The 24,619-nt window shown below is 40.4% G+C and overlaps 1 protein-coding gene across 1 annotated transcript in view; it reads left to right on the top strand.

Moving 5' to 3' along the window:
- The window catches only part of CLTRN (collectrin, amino acid transport regulator), a 32,266-nt gene extending 7,862 nt beyond the window's left edge, over window positions 1–24,404 (top strand). Inside the window, exons 5-7 of the mRNA XM_061629433.1 lie at window positions 7,718–7,834; window positions 11,796–11,990; window positions 23,620–24,404. Of these exons, the coding sequence (XP_061485417.1) occupies window positions 7,718–7,834; window positions 11,796–11,990; window positions 23,620–23,779 (472 nt within the window). The 3' untranslated portion in view covers window positions 23,780–24,404. The remainder of the gene's footprint in view (window positions 1–7,717; window positions 7,835–11,795; window positions 11,991–23,619) is intronic.
- The last annotated feature ends 215 nt before the right edge of the window (window positions 24,405–24,619 follow it).

Genomic DNA, 24,619 nt, shown 5'->3' with positions numbered 1-24,619 from the left:
TTTTATGTTTTATGAAAATTTGAATAAAAATTATTGTAAAAAAAAATAATATATGGGAAGAAATGATTGCGAAATAATTAACATAAGAGCCATTCTAGATAGACCAAAGGCCTGTCTAGTCCAGCATCCTGCCCACAGGCAGGACCTGAGCACAATAGCCCTCTCCCCACTTGTGAATCCCAGCAACTGGTATTTAGAGGCATATTGCCTCCAACATGAACTTTTCAGAAGCTTCACTTGCTGGTCAGATGGTCCCTGGTGTGTGTGCATTCTTATAATCACTACTCTGTCACAATAACATTAGCTGCATCTCGCGGTATGCATAGTTTACCGGTCTGTAGATCAGTGGCTCAAAAACCCAAAGCCCCACGTGCTTCATTGCTAGTCATATTCCAGATTGCAAAATTATACAGAAGTTGCTGGGCAACAAAAAAGGCCGAAAACAAATGAGAACCAAAAATACCAACATTTGATCGATTTTCTGTCATCACCATGGTCATTTCTTTACCTTCTCCCTAACCAAAGCAAAATAAACACTAGTTGATTGCAAGGAAAAACTGTTATTCAAAAGATATTCCTCCTTTTATGTTTCTGGGATTATCTCTACTGCTATAAAATAGACTGCTAGGTTAAATGTGTCCTTGGTCAGTGCTTATCTCTGCTTAGGCTTAGGAACAGCATCAGTGGATAAACAATTCAGTATTCTGCAGCTCTGTTTGTTATAAAAAGAATTGACTGCAGCTTGTAAAATGTTGCTATAAGGGCCACTTCTCACTTGACATTATTGTAATATAATATAATTATATTTTCGTATAACAACATTAAGGTCATTTTCAGACAACCTGTTTATTGAGCAGTCCTCCTGATTCGGGGCTGGTTCACACTGGAGCTGAACACCGTTTTAAAGACAAAGCTTTTCTCATTGCAATGGAGTTTAAAGGTTCACACTTCTTACCTTATATGAGCCCCCAACCCACTGTTTTGCATTCATAATGAAGTGGAAGGGTTAATCTTGCAACTTCCTAATGACCACGCCCTCTGAAGGTCATATTATCTCTTCCTCTGCCTTGGCAACCAAGCATGCTCAGTTTGTTCCAGAGTAAAAAAAACAAAGGGAGGAGGAGGGAGTGGGCGTGGACTCACCAAAGCATCAGAGCTAAGCATCTACAAGAGGCTAGAGATGCAAAGTACAGACCGTTTTTTCTTCCCTTTTTGGATTAAAATTGGATTGATTTGCTTCGAATTTAAGGAAGAAAGCAGCAATTTACCTTCCCATGCACTGAAACATCATGTAAACTCAGCGAATTTGACAGGCATGTGAATAGCACTGATCTTGGAGTAAGTGCCCATGTGAACGAGCCCTTGATTGCACAAAATTTGCAGGGAGTTTCTACAACATCAGCTATTTATTGAGCATTCATTCTGATTTGTTTGTAGGAAGATTGTATGACGTTGCATCAAGCAATTGTTATCTAACACTTTCCAGTGACTTTTCGATCACTTTCCTTATTGCAAAAAGTCTGGAGAGTGGGATTTGAGGGGGCACTGAGTTTGTTTTTCAAGAGCACCAAATCAATTTTAACTGAGCAACCTGAATTTGTTGGTATGTGATTGAATCCCACCCCAAAATAGCAACACTCTGAAAGCACCCTAAGGCTTTAGTGAGTGGACCTGAGTACAAAATACTCAAATGGCAGCTGGGAATGACATATGTGCATTTAAATAGTGAAATACATGAAAACAGGCTCAAGCCTTTTGTGTCTTACATTTCCATGTATTTTGTTTTCCTCACTTGTCAACTATCAAATGTGAACGGAAAAGCATCCTACTGGAGATTTGAGCAAAACCAGCCTAAGCCAGCTTTGAGTCTAATAAAACATTTGACAAGCTTGGAAAGTTATTAGCAAATTGCAGGAACAGTGGATGGTTTTTGTTTTTTGTTTTTTAAAAAAGTAGAACAAACACCCCTAAACATGGTTGTTGAATGATTTGCATACTTTGTAGCTTTTGCACTTATTTGATCTTTCACTTGCATTGTTTTCCAAGTCTGGGCTACTGCATATCCTGCAGACAGGTGCAGAGGGCCTCCACTTGCCATGCCATGGCTAGCTGCTGTTATAAAAATGTTGCTAAGGAGGGCAGATTTGGATGCTAGTAGCACAGGATCTGCCTGAATATCCTGTTTTGTACATAGAGAGATAATCCTAATTTCTTTTTGCTCCCTCCACACATATGCACACACAAACTAAGGAGTGGATTATGCTCATTCTCTATTAAAGCTGAGCATATATTTTCAGATTTACTGCAATAGAATTATTGCTGGGTAAAATGTACTTCATTAATAAGAAGTTGAGGCAAGAAAAAAGAAAAATCACAGTAAATCTTCCACCCTACATGCAGCTACTCCATACGGTGAGCCATCAGAACTACAGATTAGATCACTTTCCTAGGCAATAAAGTATTCTCATGTCACTTCTAGACAACCTGTTTATAGAGCGTTCATCCTGATTTGCTTGCTCATAGTTTGTGGGGAGGTTATAGGATGTTAACTGTTTATTGAGCATTCATTCTGACTGGCTTGCAAAGAGGTTATACAACATTGCATCAAGCAATTGTTATCCCACCTTTTCTAGTGCATTTTCCACAAAAAAGTCTGGTTTGTTGCAGAAGAGCGCCAAATCCACTTTCGTAGTACACCCTGAATTTGCCACTCTGCAGTTAAACCCCACCTGCTTTTTAATATGTTCTTAAACCTTTTTAAAAATGTTTTTAATCTTAGATGATGTTTTGAACGCTTTTTTTAAGAAGTGTTTTTAAGGATGTTTTGTTTTAATATGTTCTAAGGTTTGTTTTTATGATGTTTTAAGGTTTTTAGTGCTTTTGCGTGCCACCTTGGGCAGTATCATCTGAATCCAACTTCATTTTATCCAGAAACCTTCAGATCTTCGGTTTATAAAAATGCACATGCTATATTGCATAGAGCAGCCTGTCCCAACCAGTGTGCCTCCAGATGTTGTTGGACCACAACTCCCATCAGCCTCAGCTAGCATTGCAAATGGTCAGGAAGATGGGAGTTGTAGTCCAACAACATCTGGAGGCATGCTGGTTGGGAAAGGCTGGCATAGAGGAAAGGAATCTTCTTTCCTGCATCAAGAAGTTGAAAGTTGTTCAGCAACTCCTGATACCAAGTAGCCTATTAACTGTTTTACCTGGTCACTAAATACCATGCTTCAGGGAAGCAAAACGTCTCACACAGCATAATTGGAGAGATTTTACACAAAAATACAGGAAGAAATTGATCACCTACCAAAACAAGATGTTCTGAGAATCATGGAGGACTGGAATGCAAAGAGAGTTCAAGTCTGAAATAAAATATGAACAGTGAAGGGACCAGGAAGTACCTTATTAGAGTTTTCAGAATTACTAGACGTAACTCACCCAAGAAGATAAGATTTATGAGGATGTTTATAAAATTAAATGTCTATGAGAATGGAAAGGTGATTGTTTGAAGGACTGTCCCATGAGAATGTTTATGATAAATCTGTTGTTCAAAATGGAATGCAAAAGTAGGGAACAGAGAAGAACTAGAAATTGTGGGAAAATGGGGCTTAGGAGATAGAAATGAAGCAGAAGAAAGACATTGAATACTGTGAAGCCAATACAGGCATACCCCGCTTAAAGTCGCTTCACTTAAAGTTGCCTCGCTATAACGTACATGCTCCATACTCCACCATATCCCACTTTAACGTACGCGCTTTGCAATAATGGACACTTAATGGCATGACGCTGCTGCCATCTAGTGGCGATTGCAGAGCAGTACATTGCATACGTTAAAGCGGGGTATGCCTGTAATTTGTTTCTTGCAAACACATTTTTTGAGCTACCAAAAAGATGGCACATGGACATCACCAAATGGTCAATACAGTAGGGCCCCGCTTTTCAGCAGCCCGCTTTACAGCGTTCTGCTAACACAGGGGCTTTCAGTTAGAGTAAGGGTCCACTCATATGGTGCTTGTTCCACTTTTACGGCATTTTTTGGGCGTCGGGCACCATTCTATTGAATGAGTTCCACTTTTCGGTGGGTTTCGCTTTTAGGCGGGGGTCTGGAACATAACCCACTATATGAGTGGGGCCCTACTGTATAGGAATCAAATTGATTATATAATTGGTAGCAGAAGATGGAGAAGACTGTGGACCAGACTGTGGTATAGATCATGAACTGGTAATAGAGAAAATCAGAGTAAAGCTAAAGAAGAAGAACAAAGCAATCATAATGCCAAAATACAAGTTAAATAACATCCAAGAAGAATATAAAGGTCAAATAAGGAACAGATTTGAGGCTTTAAACTTAATTGATAGAGAACCAGAAGAACAATGGATTGAAGTCAGAGACATCGGGGAAGAATGCGAAAAGACAATGCCTCTAGTTAAAAAGAGAGAAAGACCTTAATGGATGACTGAAGAATCTCTTAAAATGGTTAAAGAGAGAAGGAAAGCAAAAGGAGATAGAAACAGGGTCAGAACCCTAAATGCAACTATACAGCGACTAGTGCATAGGAACAAAGAGAATGATTACAATAGTTATTGTATAGAAATAGAAGATAATAAAAAGGTAAAACAAGAGCCCTGTTCCAAAGGATTAGAGAAATTAAAGGGAAATTTAAACCAAGAATAGGGATATTGAATAATCAACAGGGGAACACACTGACTGACTGAGATGAAATAAAAGGAAGATGGAAGCAATACACTGAAGAACTCTATGAAAGAGATGCAAGGATGACAGATTCATTCATGAAGGAACTGTATGATGAAGAACCAGAAATTTTAGAATGTGAGGTGAAAGCTGCTCTTAAAATACTTGGAAGAAACAAATCACCATGAATAGATGGCATACCAATAGAGTTGCTACAAGTTCCTGAGACTGAATCTGTCCGAATTTTGACAAAAAGTTGTTGGCAAATATGGAAAAGAAAACAATGGCCCACAGACTGGAAGCGTTCCATATACATCCCAATTCCAAAAAAAGGGATACCAAGGAGTGCAGTAATGATCAAACTATTGCCTTAATATCCCATGCAAGTAAAGTAATGCTCAAGATTCTACAAAAGAGGCTCTTACCATATATGGAGCAAGAAATGCTAGATATCCAAGCTGGATTTAGAAAGCAAAGAGGTACCACAGATCATATTTCAAACATATGTTGGATAACAGAACAAACCAAGGAATTTCAGAAGAAAATCACATAATCAGAAGACATGATTCACTAGAAAAGACAATAATGCTGGGAAAAACAGAACAGAGTAGAAAAAGAGTAAGAACAAACAAGAGATGGATCGATTCCATAAAGGAAGCCACAGACTTGAACTTACAAGATCTGAACAGGGTGGTTTATAACAAATGCTATTGGAGGTAGCTGATTCATAGGGTCTCCATAAGTCATAATCGACCTGAAGGCACATAACACACACACAGGCATTCAAAAAGGGCAACACGCTACTTATATTAAAATTTATTTGCTATAGCCTTTGTTTTTTGTTGCTTCAGTTTTCATAATCTGTGACTTGTTTAAAATGTTTATTTAGTATGTCAGAGCTGTTACTCTGTGGAGCAGACAATAAGTAAGAACCTTTACTTTCATTCAGATTAGTTATGTTAAATCCTGAAGTGCACCTGGTTGGGTCTAGACAAAATTGGTTACACTGAAGTCCAATTGAAATCAATGTAGAAAGTTAATATAATGATGATGAGTAACTTAAATTCCATTGGTTCCAGTAGAACCTAAGTGCCATTAACTTGGTCTGAATCCAACCCACTGTGTTTAGTAGGCATGATGCAAATATAACTGTTCCATTATTGTTAATGTACGAGTCAGTGCTTTTCATAGAAATGCCAAAGAATTGTGGAAATACCCAGAATTTCACAGTAGATCCGTGGTTGCCTCTGGGGAACTACAAACTAGGCCAGAGCCTTACAAAAATTGAATAAGATTTTGCTATGGGTCTGGTGGTAAAAATCAACATTGTAGTCTACACCACAAATGCACAGAAGTCTCCTGTTGTTGCAACATGATGTTATGTCGACACAGGGTTGATTTATGTTTTACTCCTTGTAGCCTATTTTAATTTGCTTTACTTTGTGAACTGCTTTGGGTAGCAATTGGTGGTGTGTGGTTTTTTGTTGTTGCAAAATCGGTATTCTATAGAATTGTTAATGTGTACTGGACCACCCTGCTGTGTGTATTTATTACTACCTTGGGATCCCTTTGGGAGGAAAGGTGGGATATAAATTTAATAAATAAATAAATAAATCTCCCTCCATGTCCCTGTAATATCTACAAACAATGCCTTAATTTTTGTGGGTATTATGATGGACTACTCCACATTCTAATTCTGATAAAATTATTAGAGTAGATGCTACCAAAATACCATAAACATGGAATCTGTAATATAATCCATAATATACAAAATAAAGCATAAAAAATAAATTGAGTCAATGTTGTGATGCTGTTAAGTGGCCAGAAGATGTCACCTGGAACAGAACAAAATGAATTACTCTAGTATCCCCAGTCTTTTTAGTTCAGGACAGGAGCCATATTGTGTATGGATCAAGGTCTGAAGGACCAACAACATTGGCTCCACCCACAGATTGTCTCCTACATGAGCCAAGATCAGGTAGGATTTTTTAAGCCCCTCCTTTCCAGTATGAGCAGCAGTGGCTCTGACAGAGCCTTAGCTACTTGCTTCCGTTTTTCTCGTCTTGACCACTTGCATGGGAGAAAGCAGCTAAAGCGCTTTTGTTGGGAAGGGGAAAAGAAGTATGGGATCAGTTGTCATGCGAGCCAGATGAGAAGCTAATGGAGAGTCATATTGAGCCCTCAGACCACCAGCTACCTATCCCTAGTCTAGTTAAAACAAAAACTGAAGTCAGAAATCCTCAGGATGCCTCTAGACTGTCACTATTTTGTGGGAGGCATTTACCACATACTGAACATTTAGGTTTGCACTCTGTCACCCTAGCACAGCCATTCCTAACCTTTGGGGCCCCAGATGTTGTTGAACATCAACTCCCATCAGCCCCATCCAGCATGGCCGATGGTCAGGAATGATGGGAATTGTAGTCCAGCATTGTCTAGAGACCCAAAGGTTGGGAAAGGGTGCCCTAGCACAAACTTTTTTTAAGGACTTTTTGCAGTTGATGAGGAATGCACTGAAAAGTGTGGGATAAACAAATGATTAATGGTTAAACAAAACACAAGCAAAACAGGATGAATGCTCATTCTTGAACAACCCTCCTGCATGCAAATGAGAACAAAGGCTTAACAAAGACTGGTCATAGTCTTGCCTTCATAAAGCTTTGTGCAAGTACGTTAGGAAGAATGCTCCATAAACAGGTCTCCAGGACAAGTCCTAAGTTGTAAGGAAGAAAGATGATAGATCAACCTAATGGTAGTTCATTGTCTTCCTGAGTCTAGTGTGAGACAGATCTTGTCATGATTGCTCCATAGCCTGTCTTCAGTGCTAGGCCCCAGCCATAGACTGTGAGAAGCAATAATAGAGTGTCGTCTTGAGCATTCAAGACCAAGACTTGCGAGAGGGCTTGATTTCCAGATAATCTTGAGCTCTGTCCCCTCTCTTTTGATTACTTAGGCGTTGATTGTCATTATCTGTTATTTGTTGATCATCTTTTTTTCTCTTTCTTCTTCTTAAACTATTAATAGAATTTCCAATGTGTTGCTCTGCAATGTAACAGATCGGGTGTCGTTTTGGTTCGTGGTCACGGATTCATCCACAAATGCAACCACTATTCCCAGGAGCGATGTGGAAGCAGCAATAAGGTACCACATTGGCCATCCAATTTTGTTCTAACCAAACATATTGTCTGTTAGTAGCGTTCGTATCTCATTTTTGGTTGACATTGCTCAGAGTTAGATCTACAGCCTCCTGTGTTGTAGGTTAGGTTCCAAGAAAGTGGTGTGCTCAAGTCTACTCAGGGAGCTTCATAACGGAACAGGATTTCAAGCCTGGGTTTTCCAATTCCACACCCAAGTCTCTGTTGTTCATGTAAATTTCCCATTATCAATGTTTTTAACAGTAAATATATCCCTTTGACTCTGATCATTGTAATTGCTGCTTATATAAAGCGCAGTGAAAATGTACTTTTTCCTCATTTTAAAAAAATCACATTTCTAAGCTGGAAAAAAATAACCCTCAGTGGCTTATTTTTGGAAGAAGAATAGTCCATTTTGTGACCTCCATGGTCTATTGTGTGTGAGGAATTTGTTATTGGTAGTGTCTGTAAGCCGGGAATCCATGAAGGTTTTGTAAGATGCCAGTGGAAAATAGATATTATATGTGTGTTATTAATTCGCTGTTGAACGTCGCTTTAAAAAAAACACTACACACAACATGTTATCTTTTAGAAGTGTAATGGCTCTAGTTGAATAAATGTGAATGTGGCAATGAATGAGAATGCATTCTTTGGGAAATATTAACTTTTAAACTTATGAGCAGATTAAATTGATTTCAACAGAGAAACTCAAAACCAGCTTCACTGCAGTGGGGCGGGGGAAGGAGATTACTGATTTGTTGGACTATGGTAAGAACAATGGAATGCACTTCGTTTGGCTGCTTTTTATTTATTTATTTTTATTTATTTATTTCATTTTTAAACCGCCCATAGCGAATAGCTCTCTGGGCGGTGAACAAAACAAGATTAAAATACAATATTACAATAAAATTACAATAAAATCAGCAACAAGTTAAACGAAAAAAAAAATTAAATGAAACACATTGAACATTAAAATGCCTGGGAGTATAGCCAGGTCTTAACATGGCGCCTAAAAGAAAGTACCGAAGGCGCCAGGCGTATCTCCACAGGTAGGCTGTTCCACAGTTCGGGGGCCACCACAGAAAAGGCCCTAGATCTAATAACAATCCTCCGGGCATCCTGATGAGTTGGTACCCGGAGGAGGGCCTTGGATATTGAACGAAGTGAAGCATGCACACTACATATAAGCAGATTTACCACAAGTCTCTTTCTTCATCAGTGGCATGATGTTCTAGCGCCTTGGACCTAAACTGTTGTCTACTACCTGTAGCCATGATACATGATTTTTAATATTCATTATGGTACTGTTAACCCCTGTTGCTAAAGGACAGATAAGAACTAATAGAAATACTGCCCAGTGCTTGAATTATAAGGGGAAAGAGAGGAGGGTATTAAAGAAATCCACAAGCCCCTTGCCCCAATTTTAACTAAGCCATGCCTCCTGAGCATTCTAAAACCAGTACCTAACTTGACTGTGGCCACAGAAAAGGGTAAGGAGGCCAAGGTCCTTGTAATGCAAGCACTGGTGCTTTCATATACCACCAAGCCAGCCCTATTAATTTTTTTATTACATTTCTATCCCGGTTTTTGCCCAAGGAGCTCATGGTGGTGTACATGGTTCTTTCCTCCCCATTTTATTGTCACAACAGCTCTGTGAGGTACGTTAGGCTGAGATACAGTGATTATCCCAAGGTCACTCAGTGAGCTTCATGGCTGAGTAGGGATTTGAACTCCAGTTTCCCAGGTTGTTGTCCAACACCCTAACCATTACACCACACTGGCTCTCAATTTAGAGGCTTCTTTCCTGCCACAACTCAGCTCACACTGCCCAGACCACAGGAAGAGGCGCAGTGTTATCACCTTAGCGATGGCAGAGAGTTCATGTCGGATGCATCTAAGGCAAGCGTAATCCTTATCTTTTCCCCATTTCCATAGCATATTAATGCACAAAGCACTGTCTGGCCCTTTTTGTTATGCATTATGCAGTTCAACATAGGACAAAAAACATGCTAGGGATTAAATGTTTATGGGGCCTCAAAAGTATAACGCCTACAACACATTGCATCTGAGAACAAAAACTGGTGTTGAAGGAATGGCTATACAATAAATCCAGCTAATATAGCGATAGGTAGATAAATTTTCTATGGAAATCTGTTGCTTCAGAAAGAGTGGGAAATGGAATTTCTCATCTAGGGTTTGTACATAATTAACCTATAACACAGTGTTTCTGTTCTGAGTCCCATGTGCATTTTCTCTGATAAATGTGACATTTTCCTTGAGAAGGCAGCACTATGCCTGCAAAAATATGCACTTTATTTCCAAAGTGATGGATGGGAGTGATAGCTTCCCCACAAGTTCCTAAAATGAATGCAACATACACAAAAATTCATACCACTCATTTGTACTTGATTATTCCCTTTGCTGTTACCTGTTCCATGTATACTGGTTCAGGAAAAAATATATATCATCACCCTGCCTTTTTATAGGATGATTAGGGTGGCTTACATAAAATCAAAATAATTCAGAATACAATAAAATACAGACTAATAGATCAAATTTACAAGAAGTTAAAATAAACAGTAGTTAAAGGCAGCAGCATATACATTATGGTTTGTATTCATTGATTCAATGTAGTGTTATGTTGAGCGGTCCATCAGCACAAGGATTTTTCCTTGTACAATGAAATGTGCAAGGAAATATGTCCTTCCCTCTTATGCCCTACATCTGTTCTGGGTTTTCCCCCAATCATCCCAAGAAGATTTGGGGATGGCTCAGTACAGGGCACATGCAGCGGACCTAAAAGAGGGTATTCGATGTGGAAGTGAAGTGGAGATCCAGGACAGGTCCACGTGTGAGGATATGGTTCCTGAGATATTCTCATCTCAAACCATTTAGAGTTTTAGTGATCAGAGCCAAGCACCTTGAATTGAGCCCAGAAGCAAAGTGATAGCCAATGAAGCTGATCAGTGTAATATGGTCTGAATGGGAAGCTCCTGTCAGAACCCTGCAGCTGTATTCTGGACCAGTAGACACCTCTAAATAATCTTCAAAGGTAGCTGTTTAGTATAATCTATCCTAGAAGTGACAAGTGCATGAATAACTGAGGCCAGATCAGGCCAGTTCATTATCCTGTTAATCCATCCGGCACATTCAACACATTAGAAATCACCTGATCTGAGATATTTACAATTGTTGTGAAAACATGCCATACTAACTGGGGAAATATACAAAATAAGATGACATTTAGACCCAGTGGTATGTCTATTAAATTATATCAAAGATAGTGTATCAGTTGGGAAAAAAACTTCAGTTCTTTATATTCTTACTAATCAGAAAAAATATATATGCAAAAACATGAAGTAATCTGAGTCTCTCTAAAATGGAATTATAGTGGAAACTTTGGGAACAGATAGGAATTATAAAACTGATAGCTAAGTTAAAGAATACCATAAACTATAAAAATAATGTACAGAAGTGGGTCTCCATGATCCAATACATTAGAAAGAAGTTAAGGCTCAAAGGAACAGAGATTCATATTATTATGAAGAGAGAGAAATATAATGTCTTTTATTAGATAAAAGCAAAGCTATGAATTCAGATTTTGTGTGTCATTTTTCTGTCGGTATACACGCACACACAATCCCTAAGGTAACATCCAACAGTATCAACCTGCTTACACAACAGACTTACACTTGCACAAATGTGACTTCATCCTGCAGCCCACCCTCAAAATATGTTCTGGAGGGAGGGAGACCGTTCAAAACAGACTGACAGGCAGGGACAACTGTGGTGAGGAGAGGAAGTCCTATTGCACCCAGCAGAATGGTGTTGAATCTGGTCAAATATCTTTACATATAATCATTTTGATAAAATCTTTAAGTATGTAATGGTTAATATTGAAAATAAAAAACAACTAAAGCCACTAATTAAAGAAAAATGAACATGTCATACTTTGTATCTCTTTTAAGGATGAAAAGAAACCGAATAAACAGTGCCTTTTTACTGAATGATGACACATTGCAGTTCTTGGAAATGTCATCAACTTTAGCTCCACCAACTGAGCGCTCTGTGCCAACATGGCTGATCGTATTTGGTATTGTTCTTTGCATCATTGTGGTTGGAATTGTTTTCCTTATAATATCAGGAATCTATCAACACAAGAGGTGAGCATCTTATGTTTTTCTGTTTTGCATTAATCCAGGATTACAAAGCTCAATGAACCATAGGGTGTTTTGGGGGGAGGGGTGCTTAAAATGGTAAGGATCCCTTTCCAGTTCATCATTGGGACTTCAAGGCACCTAACTGATAATTTAGAACCAACAGGTCAATTTTTAAAAGTTAAAAAATAAAATACAAAAATAGAAAAGAAAGCGACTTCCAAAAAGTCAAAGGATAATAAAAATTCAAGAATTAGACATGCCATAAGCAGAGGAGAAGAAAACATTTTTATTTGGCATCTGAATACTGTCAGAGAGAAGGCCAGCCAGAGTTCCTGGGGCAGTGAGTCCCATAGCCTATGTGCCACAATGGAGAAAACCCTCTCCCATATACTAACACCTTAGAAAGTGATGTGATACAGAATTAGGCTTCTCTCACCATCCTGAGCTGGAGGACGGGATGCAGGAGGAGATAGGCTAAAGTGCAGTAGCAGATGGTGGGGTAGGGTACTGGCACGTACTTGCCTAACCTTCCGGCAATAAGGTCACTGCTGCTTACTGGGAGAGTGGGAGGGGCAAGGTGATAGGGAGGTCAGTGCTGTACAAATGCACCAGGAGAGCCAATATGGTGATCCTGCAAGTGTGTTTGCACAGCGCCAGTCTTCCTGCTGCCTTGCCCCTCCCACTCTTCCTTCTGGTGAGCAGCAGCAAATCAGCTGCTGGGAGGTCAGGTAAGTGCCCCCCCACACAATCCACTACTGTTAAAGGGGATGCTCTTGTTGGTCACATTTATTATAGAAAGGCAATAGACATTTTTAACCATCAGTTTCTCTTGAGGATGATTCTCTTTTAACCTGCACACACAGATGTATAGCATCTCATTTGTGCAGCAGTGTATAACTAATTAGAGAGTTGACATCTGCCCTGTCACAAGGAAAGGAGTCAGCTTCAGATTCTCTAGCGCTACATCATTACTGATCAAAGAGGCACCATCTAACACTTCCTGACTCAATACTTTGGTACCTATCACTTTTAAAAGTGAACACATGTGAGTGCTGACTAGATGATACCCAAACCAGAGCCACTAAGGAACAAGAGGGAGATATCAGCAAGGTTGAATTGGCTGAGCTACTTGGAGGTTTTGACACTTTCATCACATGACACACTCCCTGTGATCATCCTTTTGCTGTGCACAGGCAGTAGACTTTAATGGGAGAAAATATCTCTCTTGATGAGGACAATAGCACGTGAATGAGTAGTGAATTGCATCAGTCCTCCACCAGGCAGGATCCTTGTGATGCTGGTTGTCCAGCATGTGTGTACTAGGCAGGGGTGGCTAACCTGTGACTTTCCACATATAGCTGGACTCCAGTTCCAATCAGCCCCATCCAGTATAGACAATGGTCAGGGATGACTGGCGTTGAAGTACTTCCTAACAGGAATGGAAGCTTTTATCACACTAGGAGCTCAATGTGAGCAATCAATATGCTAGGAAACTGCCATTATAACTATATCTGTCTGCCTGTCTATATGCTAGGGATGGGATCTGCATTTTGGTGCCAGTTTGATTCTCGCTCTGTTGAACTTCTTTCCGTTACCACTTTGTCAGGGATTACAGTTCACTATTTGCTATGATTACCAATTCACATTTTTTCTGTAAAAATCTTGATATTAATATTCTTAAAATATTGATATTTTCATAGATTTAAAAATATCAATATTTTAATGAAATATCAATATTAATATCAATATTTGAGGGACATATCGATATTAATCTCGATATTGTTTTTTAAAAAAAATCTGGTTCAGCTGCCGAAAACTGCTAGAAAAAGCCTGATCCCCGAGGACAAAAAAAAGCATGAATAAATAAGAAATCTAGTGTCAAATTCAAATTTTGTGAAATTCAAGCACATCCTTACTATATGCAAGGTCTGTTTGTTCTCAAGCCATTTTCATAAGATACATTCAGTGTGTGCTACTGGCATCTCAAGACAACTTTGCTGTGTTAAGAAAATACAGTATGAATGAGCCCTAATGCTGCTAATAATAGAACATATTCAGATTACTGAATTACGTAGCAAGCATGAGAATATTATTATTATTATTATTTTATTTTTATGGATCACTTCTTATGAAGCATCTCACAGCAATTTCAAATTACAATAAAAACATATATAAAACAATTGCATATTTAAAAACAGTTAAAGCAATTACATATGTAAAAACAATTTGAAGTCCAATACAAATACCAACTAGAACGGATGGAGGAGAAATTCAATCAGTTTGCATTTAAAGCTGAATTTACCAAAATCATATTTTCTGAAACAATATGATAGCTGAAACACAGCCATCCTTTGATATTTGCAGTTATTTTAATTTTGTGATGCAGTTCTGCAATCAGTATTTACAAACATGCATATATTAGGGGAAAGTGCATAAACATGAACATACTAGTGAAAATATCATACAAAAATGCATTATGCTAGTAAAACTACATACAAAAATTTGCATGTTAGGTGAAATTTGCATTAAAATGCTGAAGAATTTTCATGAGGATTTTTAAAATAAAATTGCAAATTGCAGCAAAACTGTGGAGAACCTAATTTAAGGTTGGAAAAATGAGAAGCAGAGAGAACCAAAATTTGACAGATTCTTTCATACTTGAATAGGATAAAAATCTCAATCTAGAAGGCTTATTGAAAGAGGAAGGTCTTCAACAGCTGCGGAAGACAGTCAAGACAGCACCTATTCTCATATGTAATGGGAGAGAGTTCGAAATGTTAGTTGCTGCCACGCTAAATGCTTGATTCTCACATCGTTTGGAATACGCCTCCTGATGAGATGGTATCTATAGGACACCCTCTCATGCACAGTGTAGTGATCGGTTGGGTATACAGTATTAAGGGATAAGAAAATCACTTAGGTCCCTGGTCCCAAGCTTTATAGGGCTTTGTACATCAGTACCAGTACCTTGAGCTCTTCAGAATTGTCCGGGGGCTATTACACGCTGGCCCCAAGGACATGGTAGAACCATCTGAGGCCCACTGTAATGAATTTGCTAGGCACTTCCAGGATCAAATCTTTAGCATCCGCCAGGACTTAGACTCCAGTGTTATAGCAGGTGAATCAATCACAGCCTTGTCCCGATTTCTTGGATGACTTTCAGTTGGTGCAGCTTGAGGACGTTGACAAGGTGCATGGACAGGTTCGTGCAACCACTTCTATGCTGGATTCTTGCCCTTCTTGGCTAATAGAAGCTGGCAGGGATGGAACAGACAGCTGGGCCAGGGAAGTGATTAATGCCTCTCTGTGAGAGGGGGTGGTCCCTGGCCACCTGAAAGAGGCGGTAGTGAGACCACTCCTGAAGAGACCCTCCCGGACCCAGAAAATCTTAATAACTATAGGCCGGTAGCAAATGTTCCATTCCTGGGCAAGGTCCTTGAACGAGTGGTGGCAGGCCAGCTCCAGACACTTGTGGATCAAACCAATTATCTGGATCCATTTCAGTCAGGTTTCAGGCCTGGTTTTGGCACAGAAACAGCCTTGGTCTGTATGATGACCTCTGTCGGGAGAGAGACAGGGGGAATGTGACTTGATTCTCCTGGATCTCTCAGCGGCTTTCGATACCACTGACCATGGTATCCTTCTGAGAAGACTGGCTGAGTTGGGAGAGGGAGGCACTGCATGATGGTGATTCTGCTCCTACTTGGTGGGTCAGCTCCAGAAGGTGGTGCTTGGAGAACATTGCTCGGCACCCTGTACTCTTTAGTATGGGGTTCCACAGGGGTCAGTTCTGTCCCCCATGCTGTTCAACATCTACATGAAACCGTTGGGTGCAGTCATCTGAAGCTTTGGAGTGCGTTGCCATCAGTATGCTGATGACACGCAGCTCTATTTCTCCTTTTCATCTTCTTCAGGTGAGGCTGTCAATGTGCTGAACCAGTGACTGGCTGCGACAATGGACTGGATGGGGGCTAATAAACTGAGGCTCAATCCAGACAAGACTGAGATGCTGCTAGTGGGTGGTTCTTCTGACCGGATGGTGGATGTCCAACCTGTCCTGGATGGGGTTGCACTTCTCCTGAAAGAGCAGGTTCATAGCTTGGGGGTTCTCCTAGAACCGTCTCTGTCACTTATTACTATTATTATTTATTACATTTATATACTGCCCCATAGCCGAAGCTCTCTGAGTGGTTTACAGCAGTTAGAACAATAAAAAGAAATATGCATATTTTAAAACACAAGAACAATTTAAAAAACACAATTAAAAAAAATTAAAAACAATTTAAAAACACATGCATGAGAATCATGCAACAGAGAAGGCCCAATAATGTCTCAAATGGAAAATGAAGAAATTCTATTTTCTTTCTAGTAGGACTGGTAGGACAGAAAAATTCTTAACGGGGGGTGAGTGATCAATTTGTCATATAATAACATTTCACATTATATACACTAAGAGCAATCTCAAGTTTCTGAATACTGACCCCTATGTAGCCAAAAGGACACCATCCATACACAAGATGATGATGATGGGGCTTAGGAAGCCCTGGTGGCACGGAGTGCCTTCTACCAACCCCGGTTGGTGGCCCAGCTACGCCCCTATCTGGCAGGGATAACCTGGCTTCAGTTGTCCATGCTCTGGTAATCTCCAAGCTAGATTACTGCAATGCGCTCTACGTGGGGCTGCCTTTGAAGATGGTTTGGAAACTGTAGCTTGTGCAAAATGCAGTGGCCAGATTGGTAACAGGGACCAGATGGTTCAAACATATAAAACCGATTCTGGCCCGCTTGCATTGGCTGCCTGTATGTTTCTGAGCTCGATTCAAGGTGCTGGTTTTAACCTATAAAGCCTTACACGGCTTAGGAACACAATACCGGATGGAATGCCTCCCCCGACATGAACCCACCCATACACTACACTCAACATCCAAGGTCCTCCTCCGGGTGCCTACTTGGATGGAAGCTGGGAGGCTGTCAAAAAGGGAGGGGGCCTTCTCAGTGGTGGCCCCCAAATTATGGAATGATCCCCTGACGAGGTGCACCTGGCGCCAACACTTATCTTTTTGGCACCAGGTCAAGACTTTCCTCTTCTCCCAGGCATTTTAGCATGTGTTTTTAAATTGCTTTTTAAAAATGTGTTTTAAATATGTATATTGTTTTTAATGTTTTTAATTGATGTAAACTGCCCAGAGAGCTTCAGCTATGGGGCGGTGTACAAATGCAATAAATAAATAAATAAATCAAGTTAATTGGCAGCTAATGCAACAGTGGTGTAATATCACGGTGATATTCTGTCCCAGTGGGCAGTCAAACCAATGCATTCTGCTGTGGCTGCAACTTCTGGGTCAATCTCAAGGGCAACCCCACATAGAACACGCATTTAGACAACAGTGGTCAGATTATACTGGTCTAGGAATTATAGTAACTGTCTTACTAACCAAAGCTGGTAAAAGGCATTCCTAGCCACTGAGGTTATCTGGGCCTCTTGTGATAAGAGAGGGATCCAGGAGCATTCCTAGACTATGAACCTGTTCAAAACTATCCAAAAGAGGGAACTGACCAGTTATCCAGACTCGGGAACATCTCACCCATATTATTTATTTATTTATTTACAGATTTATATCCCGCTCTAGTTCAGAAAATCCAAATTCAGAGCGGTGAACAAAGTAAAATAATTCATTAGTACAGAATCAAACAAAGTATAACAATAATTACTAAAAAGTCAGAGACATTTCCCTTTAACAATTAAAAGCTTGATAAAATAAAAAAGTTTTGGTCCGACGACGGAAGTCCATAAGGGAGGGAGAGAGCCGTATCTCAAGTGGTAGATTGTTCCAAAAGGTAGGTGCTGCGACAGAAAAAGCTTGTTTTCTAACGGCCATTTGGCGGATGGTAAAAGTTGATGGAACCCTAAGGGTGTATTCGGCACTTGATCTCATGGGTCGATGGGTTTTAAATTTAAAGAGACGGTTCGCTAAATACGCCGGTGCTAATCCATGTAGGGCTTTAAACGTTAGAACCAGTAACTTAAACTGGTGTCGAAGTTCTATGGGGAGCCAGTGTAGATGATATAGAAGAGGCGTGGTATAGGTCCGAGGGCCAGTTCTTGTGATCATCCTTGCCGCTGCTCTTTGTACCAATTTGAGCAGTCAAAGCGATCTAATCGGGAGTCCAACATACAAGGAATTACAATAATCCAGCCGCGAAGTTACCAAGGCTTGGGTTACTTTTCTTAGATCAGCCATTCCTAAAAATGGTTGCAGTTGGCGGACCAGCTTTAATTTGGCAAATGCAGCTCTTGAGACAGCCGCAACTTGAGGTTCTGAGGTCAAATTTGAGTCCAGAATTATGCCCAAGCTACGGACTTGAGTCTTCAGCGGGAGTAGTATTCCATTCAGTGATGATAAAAATTCAGTTTCTTGAGGAGAACTTTTTCCAATCAGGATGACCTCTGTCTTTTCTGGATTTAACTTCAATTTGTTTCTGGTCATCCAATTCTGAATTGCCGTGAGACATAAGTTAAGAGGAAGAATAGCCTCTTTGTCATTTGGTGAAAAAGAGCAATAAAGCTGTGTATCGTCCGCATACTGATGGTAATGAATTCCAAATTTTTGAATGATCTTGCCTAGAGGCCTCATATAAATGTTAAATAACATCGGGGATAGGACAGAGCCCTGTGGAACGCCATATCTTAAAGGCCAGGGTTCTGAACAGTAATCCCCGAGGGCAACTTTTTGAAGTCTGCCTTCTAAGAAGGAGCGGAGCCACTGTAGGGTCATGCCTTTAAGTCCAATTTCCGAGAGACGACCTAGCAAGATGTCATGATCGATAGTGTCGAAAGCGGCTGATAAATCTAATAGAACTAGTAGTGACAGATTACCCTTATCTAATTCTAGCCGAAGGTCGTCAATTAATGCGACTAAGGCTGTTTCTGTCCCATGATTTGGCCTGAAACCTGATTGTAAGGAGTCGTAGCAGTCGATGGTGTCAATGAACGTTTGTAGCTGTGTAGCTACGGATCTTTCGATGACTTTACTCAGGAAAGGCAAGTTGGACACCGGTCGGAAATTATTAAGCACTGTGGGATCAAGAGAGGGTTTTTTTAATAGTGGTATAACAATAGCTTCTTTCAGACATTCAGGTAAGCGGCCTTGTTGTAAAGAAGAATTAACAATTATACTAAGCCAATTTGCCAATTCAGCTTTTGATGTTTTTATAAGCCAGGAGGGGCATGGATCAAGTAAACAGGTAGTTGGATTCATTCTGCTGAGAAACTGAGGAATGTCATCCGGGAGAACAAGTTGGAAAGTGGAAAAGACGGAAGGGCAGACCGTTTCTGATATGACAGTATTTGCGTCTGTCACCTCCGTATGATCTAAGATAGATTGGATCTGTTCAACCTTTGCCTCAAAGAATGTGGCAAATTCCTGGCAACGGGCCTGGGAATAAACTGAGTGGGAAGCAGATTGAGGCGGATGCAGAAGACCATTTACTATGTGATAAAGTTCTTTTGGTTGGTTTCCCGGTGAGGCAATTGCTGTCGAATAAAAACATCTTTGGGCTGTTAGTCTGGCTGAGGCGTAGAATTTGGCAAATTTCTTTGCTTGTATTCGATCAGATGGACTTTTTGTCTTTTGCCAACGCCTTTCTAGACATCGATAGGAACGTTTTATTTTCAAAAGATCACTCGAAAACCAAGGGGCGGATTTAGATCTGGTTGTTTTCAGTGGACGGAGAGGAGCTATTGCATCCACTATCTCAGTCATCATATTGTTCCATGAGTTGGTCACGATATCAATGTGCACTCCCATAGACGGGCTTGTATAATTTTTAAGCTTGGTTATAAACGTATCAGGATCTAATAATCTTTTAGGGCGGTATAGTTTAGTAGGAGGCATAATCCTGGGAGACGAAAATGATGCTGATAATTTAAATCGAATCAGATGATGATCAGACCATAGTAGTGGAGAGATCGTAATGTTATCTATACGAAAATCGTTTAAGTCTAGCACCTCTGTTGTGCCAGGCATCAGATTTTGGCCCTCATCTAACCCACCATCGAGTCCAGGCACTAGTCTAGACCTTGTACGGTCTCTCCTCATTCAGGTGTTGCAGAGAAATAGAGCTGTTTCATCAGCATACTGATAACTCCTTGCCCCAAATGTCCCTGTGGCTTCATGTACCTGTTAAATAGCATTAGGGACAAGATAGTACCTGTGGAACTCCACTACAGCTACCAGGGGAGGTAATCATCCAATGTTATTCTGTGAAACTGACCCCAGAGATAAGACCGGAATGCAGTGATCCCTGTGCTCATTTCACAGAGCTGGTTCAGGAGGATGCAATAGTCCAGTGGTTCCCAACCTTTATGAGCACGGGACCCCCTTTATAAGCTGAAATTTTTTTGTGACCCCAGGGAGGCAGGCTGGCTGCCAGGAAGGAAGGGGGAAAGCAGCCTTTCTTTGCAGGGCTTGCTTCTTTTTGCTTCACAAAAAGCCCTCTCCTCTCATTCTAAGTAAGGGTGTTGCCAGTAGCAGCAGTGCAAGGAGACAGGAATCATTGATAGTAATCCCCTCTTCTTCCTGGTAGCTCCACCCTCAGCCTCCTTTGGCATCTGCCATGTATTTTATAGGCAGATGCCTGCCCTTAGTGCGCCTCAAAGAAGCTCTGGCGCTTTAGCAAAAGGCCTCCCCTCTTGTTTGGAGCAAGGGGGAGGCGTCATCTGCAGCAGCAGTGGAAAGCAGACAGTGTAGAAGGAGTGAAGACTTTTTAAAAAAATTAATAAATAATTCATTTCTTTACTGTTCACGGCCCCCCTGGGGGTCCCGGCCCCCAGGTTGGGAACCACTGCAGTAGTCAGTGGTATCAAAAGCTGCTGAAAGATCAAGTAAGATAAAGGTAATTCATTAGGGCAACCAAGGCTGAGTCAGTTCCATAACCACACCTGAACCTGAATTGGAATAGGTCAAGATAATCAATTTCATCCAAGAGAATTCGTAATTGTTGTGGAACAATCCTCTCAATCACCTTCTGCCAAAAGCAGGTATTTACAACCAGGCAGTAGCTGTCATAAACCAGTAGGTCCAGCCAGGGTGGGCTCTTTCAAGATGGCTGGGACCACTCCCTTCCACAAGGATGTGTTAAGCACATCCTGATCCACTTGGTCATACCCCCTCATCAATAAGCCCAGAGGGGCAAAGGTTGAGAAAACACGTTGGCCATATTGTCACCTTGTCCACATCATCAGGCTGCATCAACTGAAACTGATGCCATGATGGTGCAGCAGACATTGCACTGGACACCTCACTGGAGATTGCAGTGAATGTGGATGTGCCATCAATGGATGAATGGTCATGGGCCATTTGTGGGTGACATGAAAGTGAAGGCAGTCAAGTGGACAATGCTTCTGAAGATGAGGTTGTCCAAAGTCTGTTGCAAGTGAGGAGAAGCCCCCCCTGCCATTTATTTTTAGCAAATCTCACCATCCAAGAATTTGCAATAGAACAATATACTTTTATGACAGTTAATATTGCCGTTATACAAGTCCTGACTGAGTTTGTTACAGTATGTATTATGGAGCTGAAAAAGTGCTATAGCTGACCTTTGAGTTTGTTATCTCCCCTAAGCTGCTAATGCTGCATCATATATGACATGGGTTGGGTCTTTGTCTAAGAATCCATGGTCCCCAAGGTCAAAAATCAATCTGGAAATAACCTGAACAGAGATTGTTAACTTGTTCCTGGTAGTGAAGGTGGACCAATGGTAACATTTTGGGAAGGCTTTTACTATAATTGTATCAGAGGTGGGCTAATCTAGAAAACAAATTGTGTAAAGACATATGTAGAATTAACAAATGAAAGAATGTGTTGTGACAGAAACAAGAAAGAAAGTTTTAACTGTAAATAAAGCTCAGTTTTATATTGATGAGAGGTTGACAAATATGCTAGAATCTCAGTTGTTTAAACATGGGCAATGTTCTGCTGGATCAGGCCATATGTTCACCTAACCCACCTTCCTGCTTCCAATGGTGGCCAGGCAAATCCCTCTGGAAACTCAGATATGGGGTACGAAAGCAACAGTCCCTTATTCTTGTTTGTCCTCTGGTACTCAGCTAAGAGTTGTCCTATGTTACATTAGTAAAGATAATACATGAGGGATATGTTTGTCTCTCTTGTACAGTACTCACAGAGCAGGCCAAAGGTCCCCATTTACCAGGAGTTCCTTTGGGGGAGGGAAGAGACGGTGGGATGGTCCTCCTCTTCCTCCTTGCAGAGCCAGGCAACACTCTAGATTTGCCTGCCATCTGGCTGACCTACCAATCACCTGCACTACTTGGCTTCCTGTTATGGGGCACTGTGGGGAGGAGAGGGAGAGCACCTCCCGTCTGGTCCACTGCTGGGTTATACTTTTAAAGTATTTTCTGGGGCTGTCACCCAATTAACAAATCTTACAGTTAATCATGTGTGTTTTAATCAATAAATTAATTACTTAAATCTACATACAATACATTTGCTTTGAGTAAAAATAATAGTTCTAAACTGGAGAACCCTTTAGATCAGGGATGAGAAGTTATTATTTATTGGATTGTTGTTGCAGTTGTTATTTATGCATTTCTTACCTGCTCTTCACCATAAGCTCCCAGGATAGGTTATAGCAATAAAAACATACAAGATTAAAATCAGTTAAAATAATTTACAATCAGAAGAATGGGGTGAGGCCAGAGTAAAGAGGTGCATCTTCAACATGTGACAAAAGCTATACAAGGCAGGCACCAGACACACCTCTGTGAGAAGGGAATTCCACAGCTTAGTCTGCCAGTGCTATAGATAATGCCCTTTCCTGGGCCTCAATCCCCTGAATTTCAGAGGCTGGCAGAATGATCAAGAGAGCCCCCTCTGCCAATCTTCTCACCCACGAGGGTCTGTAGGAAAGGAGGTAGTCTTTGAGATATGTGGGGCCAAAGTCATTTAGGACTTTAATGTGAGCACATTGAATTGGGCCCAGAAATGAACTGACAAAGTTGTTGGACTCCCACCTCCCATCATCCCTGACCTTTGAGCTATCCTGTTAATTGACTAAACATTGCAGCCTTAGTGTTTTTCCTTTGTTTTTCTTTCACTCATTGATAGTTCAAGTCAGAAGCGGAGAAATTTGTCCTTCAAACAGTCCTTTAATTTCCTTCTTGCAGTTGGCTTTTAATATTTTTTTCTGCATTGTACAAGCCTTACATCTCTTCCACCACACTGTAGGTTCTGAACCACATATTCAGAACTATTGTGTACTATATTCCTTTCTGGACTTCACCATGCAAAGTGCCAATGGAAGACTGCATATTTACAGCATCTTTATATGTGGAAAATCAGCATGCTCAGGAAGAAGGGTCCTAGTCGTCCTCCCAGTCCACCAATTTTATATGTACAGAATTTGGATTGGACTGATTTTTTTTAATGGGTCACCAGCACTACCTCTAGTCTGTTTTCTGAAGTAGTATGGTCCAGAAAGAGCTATATCATGGATTTTTTGTTAGCCTGTCATTTCTAGTTTGGTTCTAAACTGAGTTTAGGTAGGTTGAAATTATATTTATTTCATGTTTCTCAGGTCATGCATCTTGATGACAATTAATTTCTCTTTTCAGACACAATAAGGAGCCTGAAGAAACAGAAGGTTTAGAAGATAAATGTGAAACAGCCATTGCAGTGGAAAATGGAATTCCTTGTGATACCTTGGATTTCAAAGCTGGCCAGATTAATGGAGTCTACATAGCAGCAGATGACGAACGGTTCACCCCCTTATGAACTGCCTCCATTTCTCTCAGGCCCCTCTTTGAGACTCTGTCCCTGTTTTATCTAGCAATTAATGCTGATTATCAAAGAACAAGGAGAGAAGAAACTTATGTACTTTGCTTGTTTTCCTTTGGCAATTCCCTTGATAAGCGTGCTCATAAGTACACACCCCAAATTCAATTCTCATCAAAAGGTTCATGGAAAGAGCAAACATAACTTCCAATGTTTAATGTCCTTTGGATGTATCCAGAGATTTGAGGACAAAGGTCATTTTGCAGCAGAAGTCTTATTAGTAGAGACAGATGGATCAGTCTGTTCCTGGTCCCTATCACTTTTGCATATATTCATCCATAAATGTGTTCCACCCAACATCAATCTCCATTTCTTAAAAATAATATATGCACAAAAAACTTGCATCGAAATTGCCCTGTATATGTGACGTTCCCAAACAATATGCTTCTCACACAATCTCTGTTCCTTCATAATCCTGTGTGTACTATGTCTTTTCAGACTTTAAACCCCTTGGGTAAAATTTGTCTCTTCCATACATCCTGTGATGTAGCTTTTTAAAACAATGAATGATAAAATGCACTATTAAATAAAAGTATCAAAGGATTTTACTTTCAAGAACGGTAAAGCAGGCATAGTTCTTTCACCGTGGGGGTTCTGTCATGAACCCAAATCAGTGCAGAGCTTGGAAAAGTTACTTTTTAAAACTACAACTCCCATTATCCCCAGCCAGCATGGCCACTGGATTGGGCTGATGGGAGTTGTAGTTCAAAAAAGTAATTTCCAAGCTCTGAATCAGTGACATCACGCTCTTGTTACACTTAGAACTTTTCTGGAATGACT

Source organism: Rhineura floridana, chromosome 5 (genome assembly GCF_030035675.1).
Source record: "Rhineura floridana isolate rRhiFlo1 chromosome 5, rRhiFlo1.hap2, whole genome shotgun sequence".
Taxonomy (NCBI): domain Eukaryota; kingdom Metazoa; phylum Chordata; class Lepidosauria; order Squamata; family Rhineuridae; genus Rhineura; species Rhineura floridana.
This window is presented reverse-complemented; position numbering and strand designations above follow the sequence as displayed.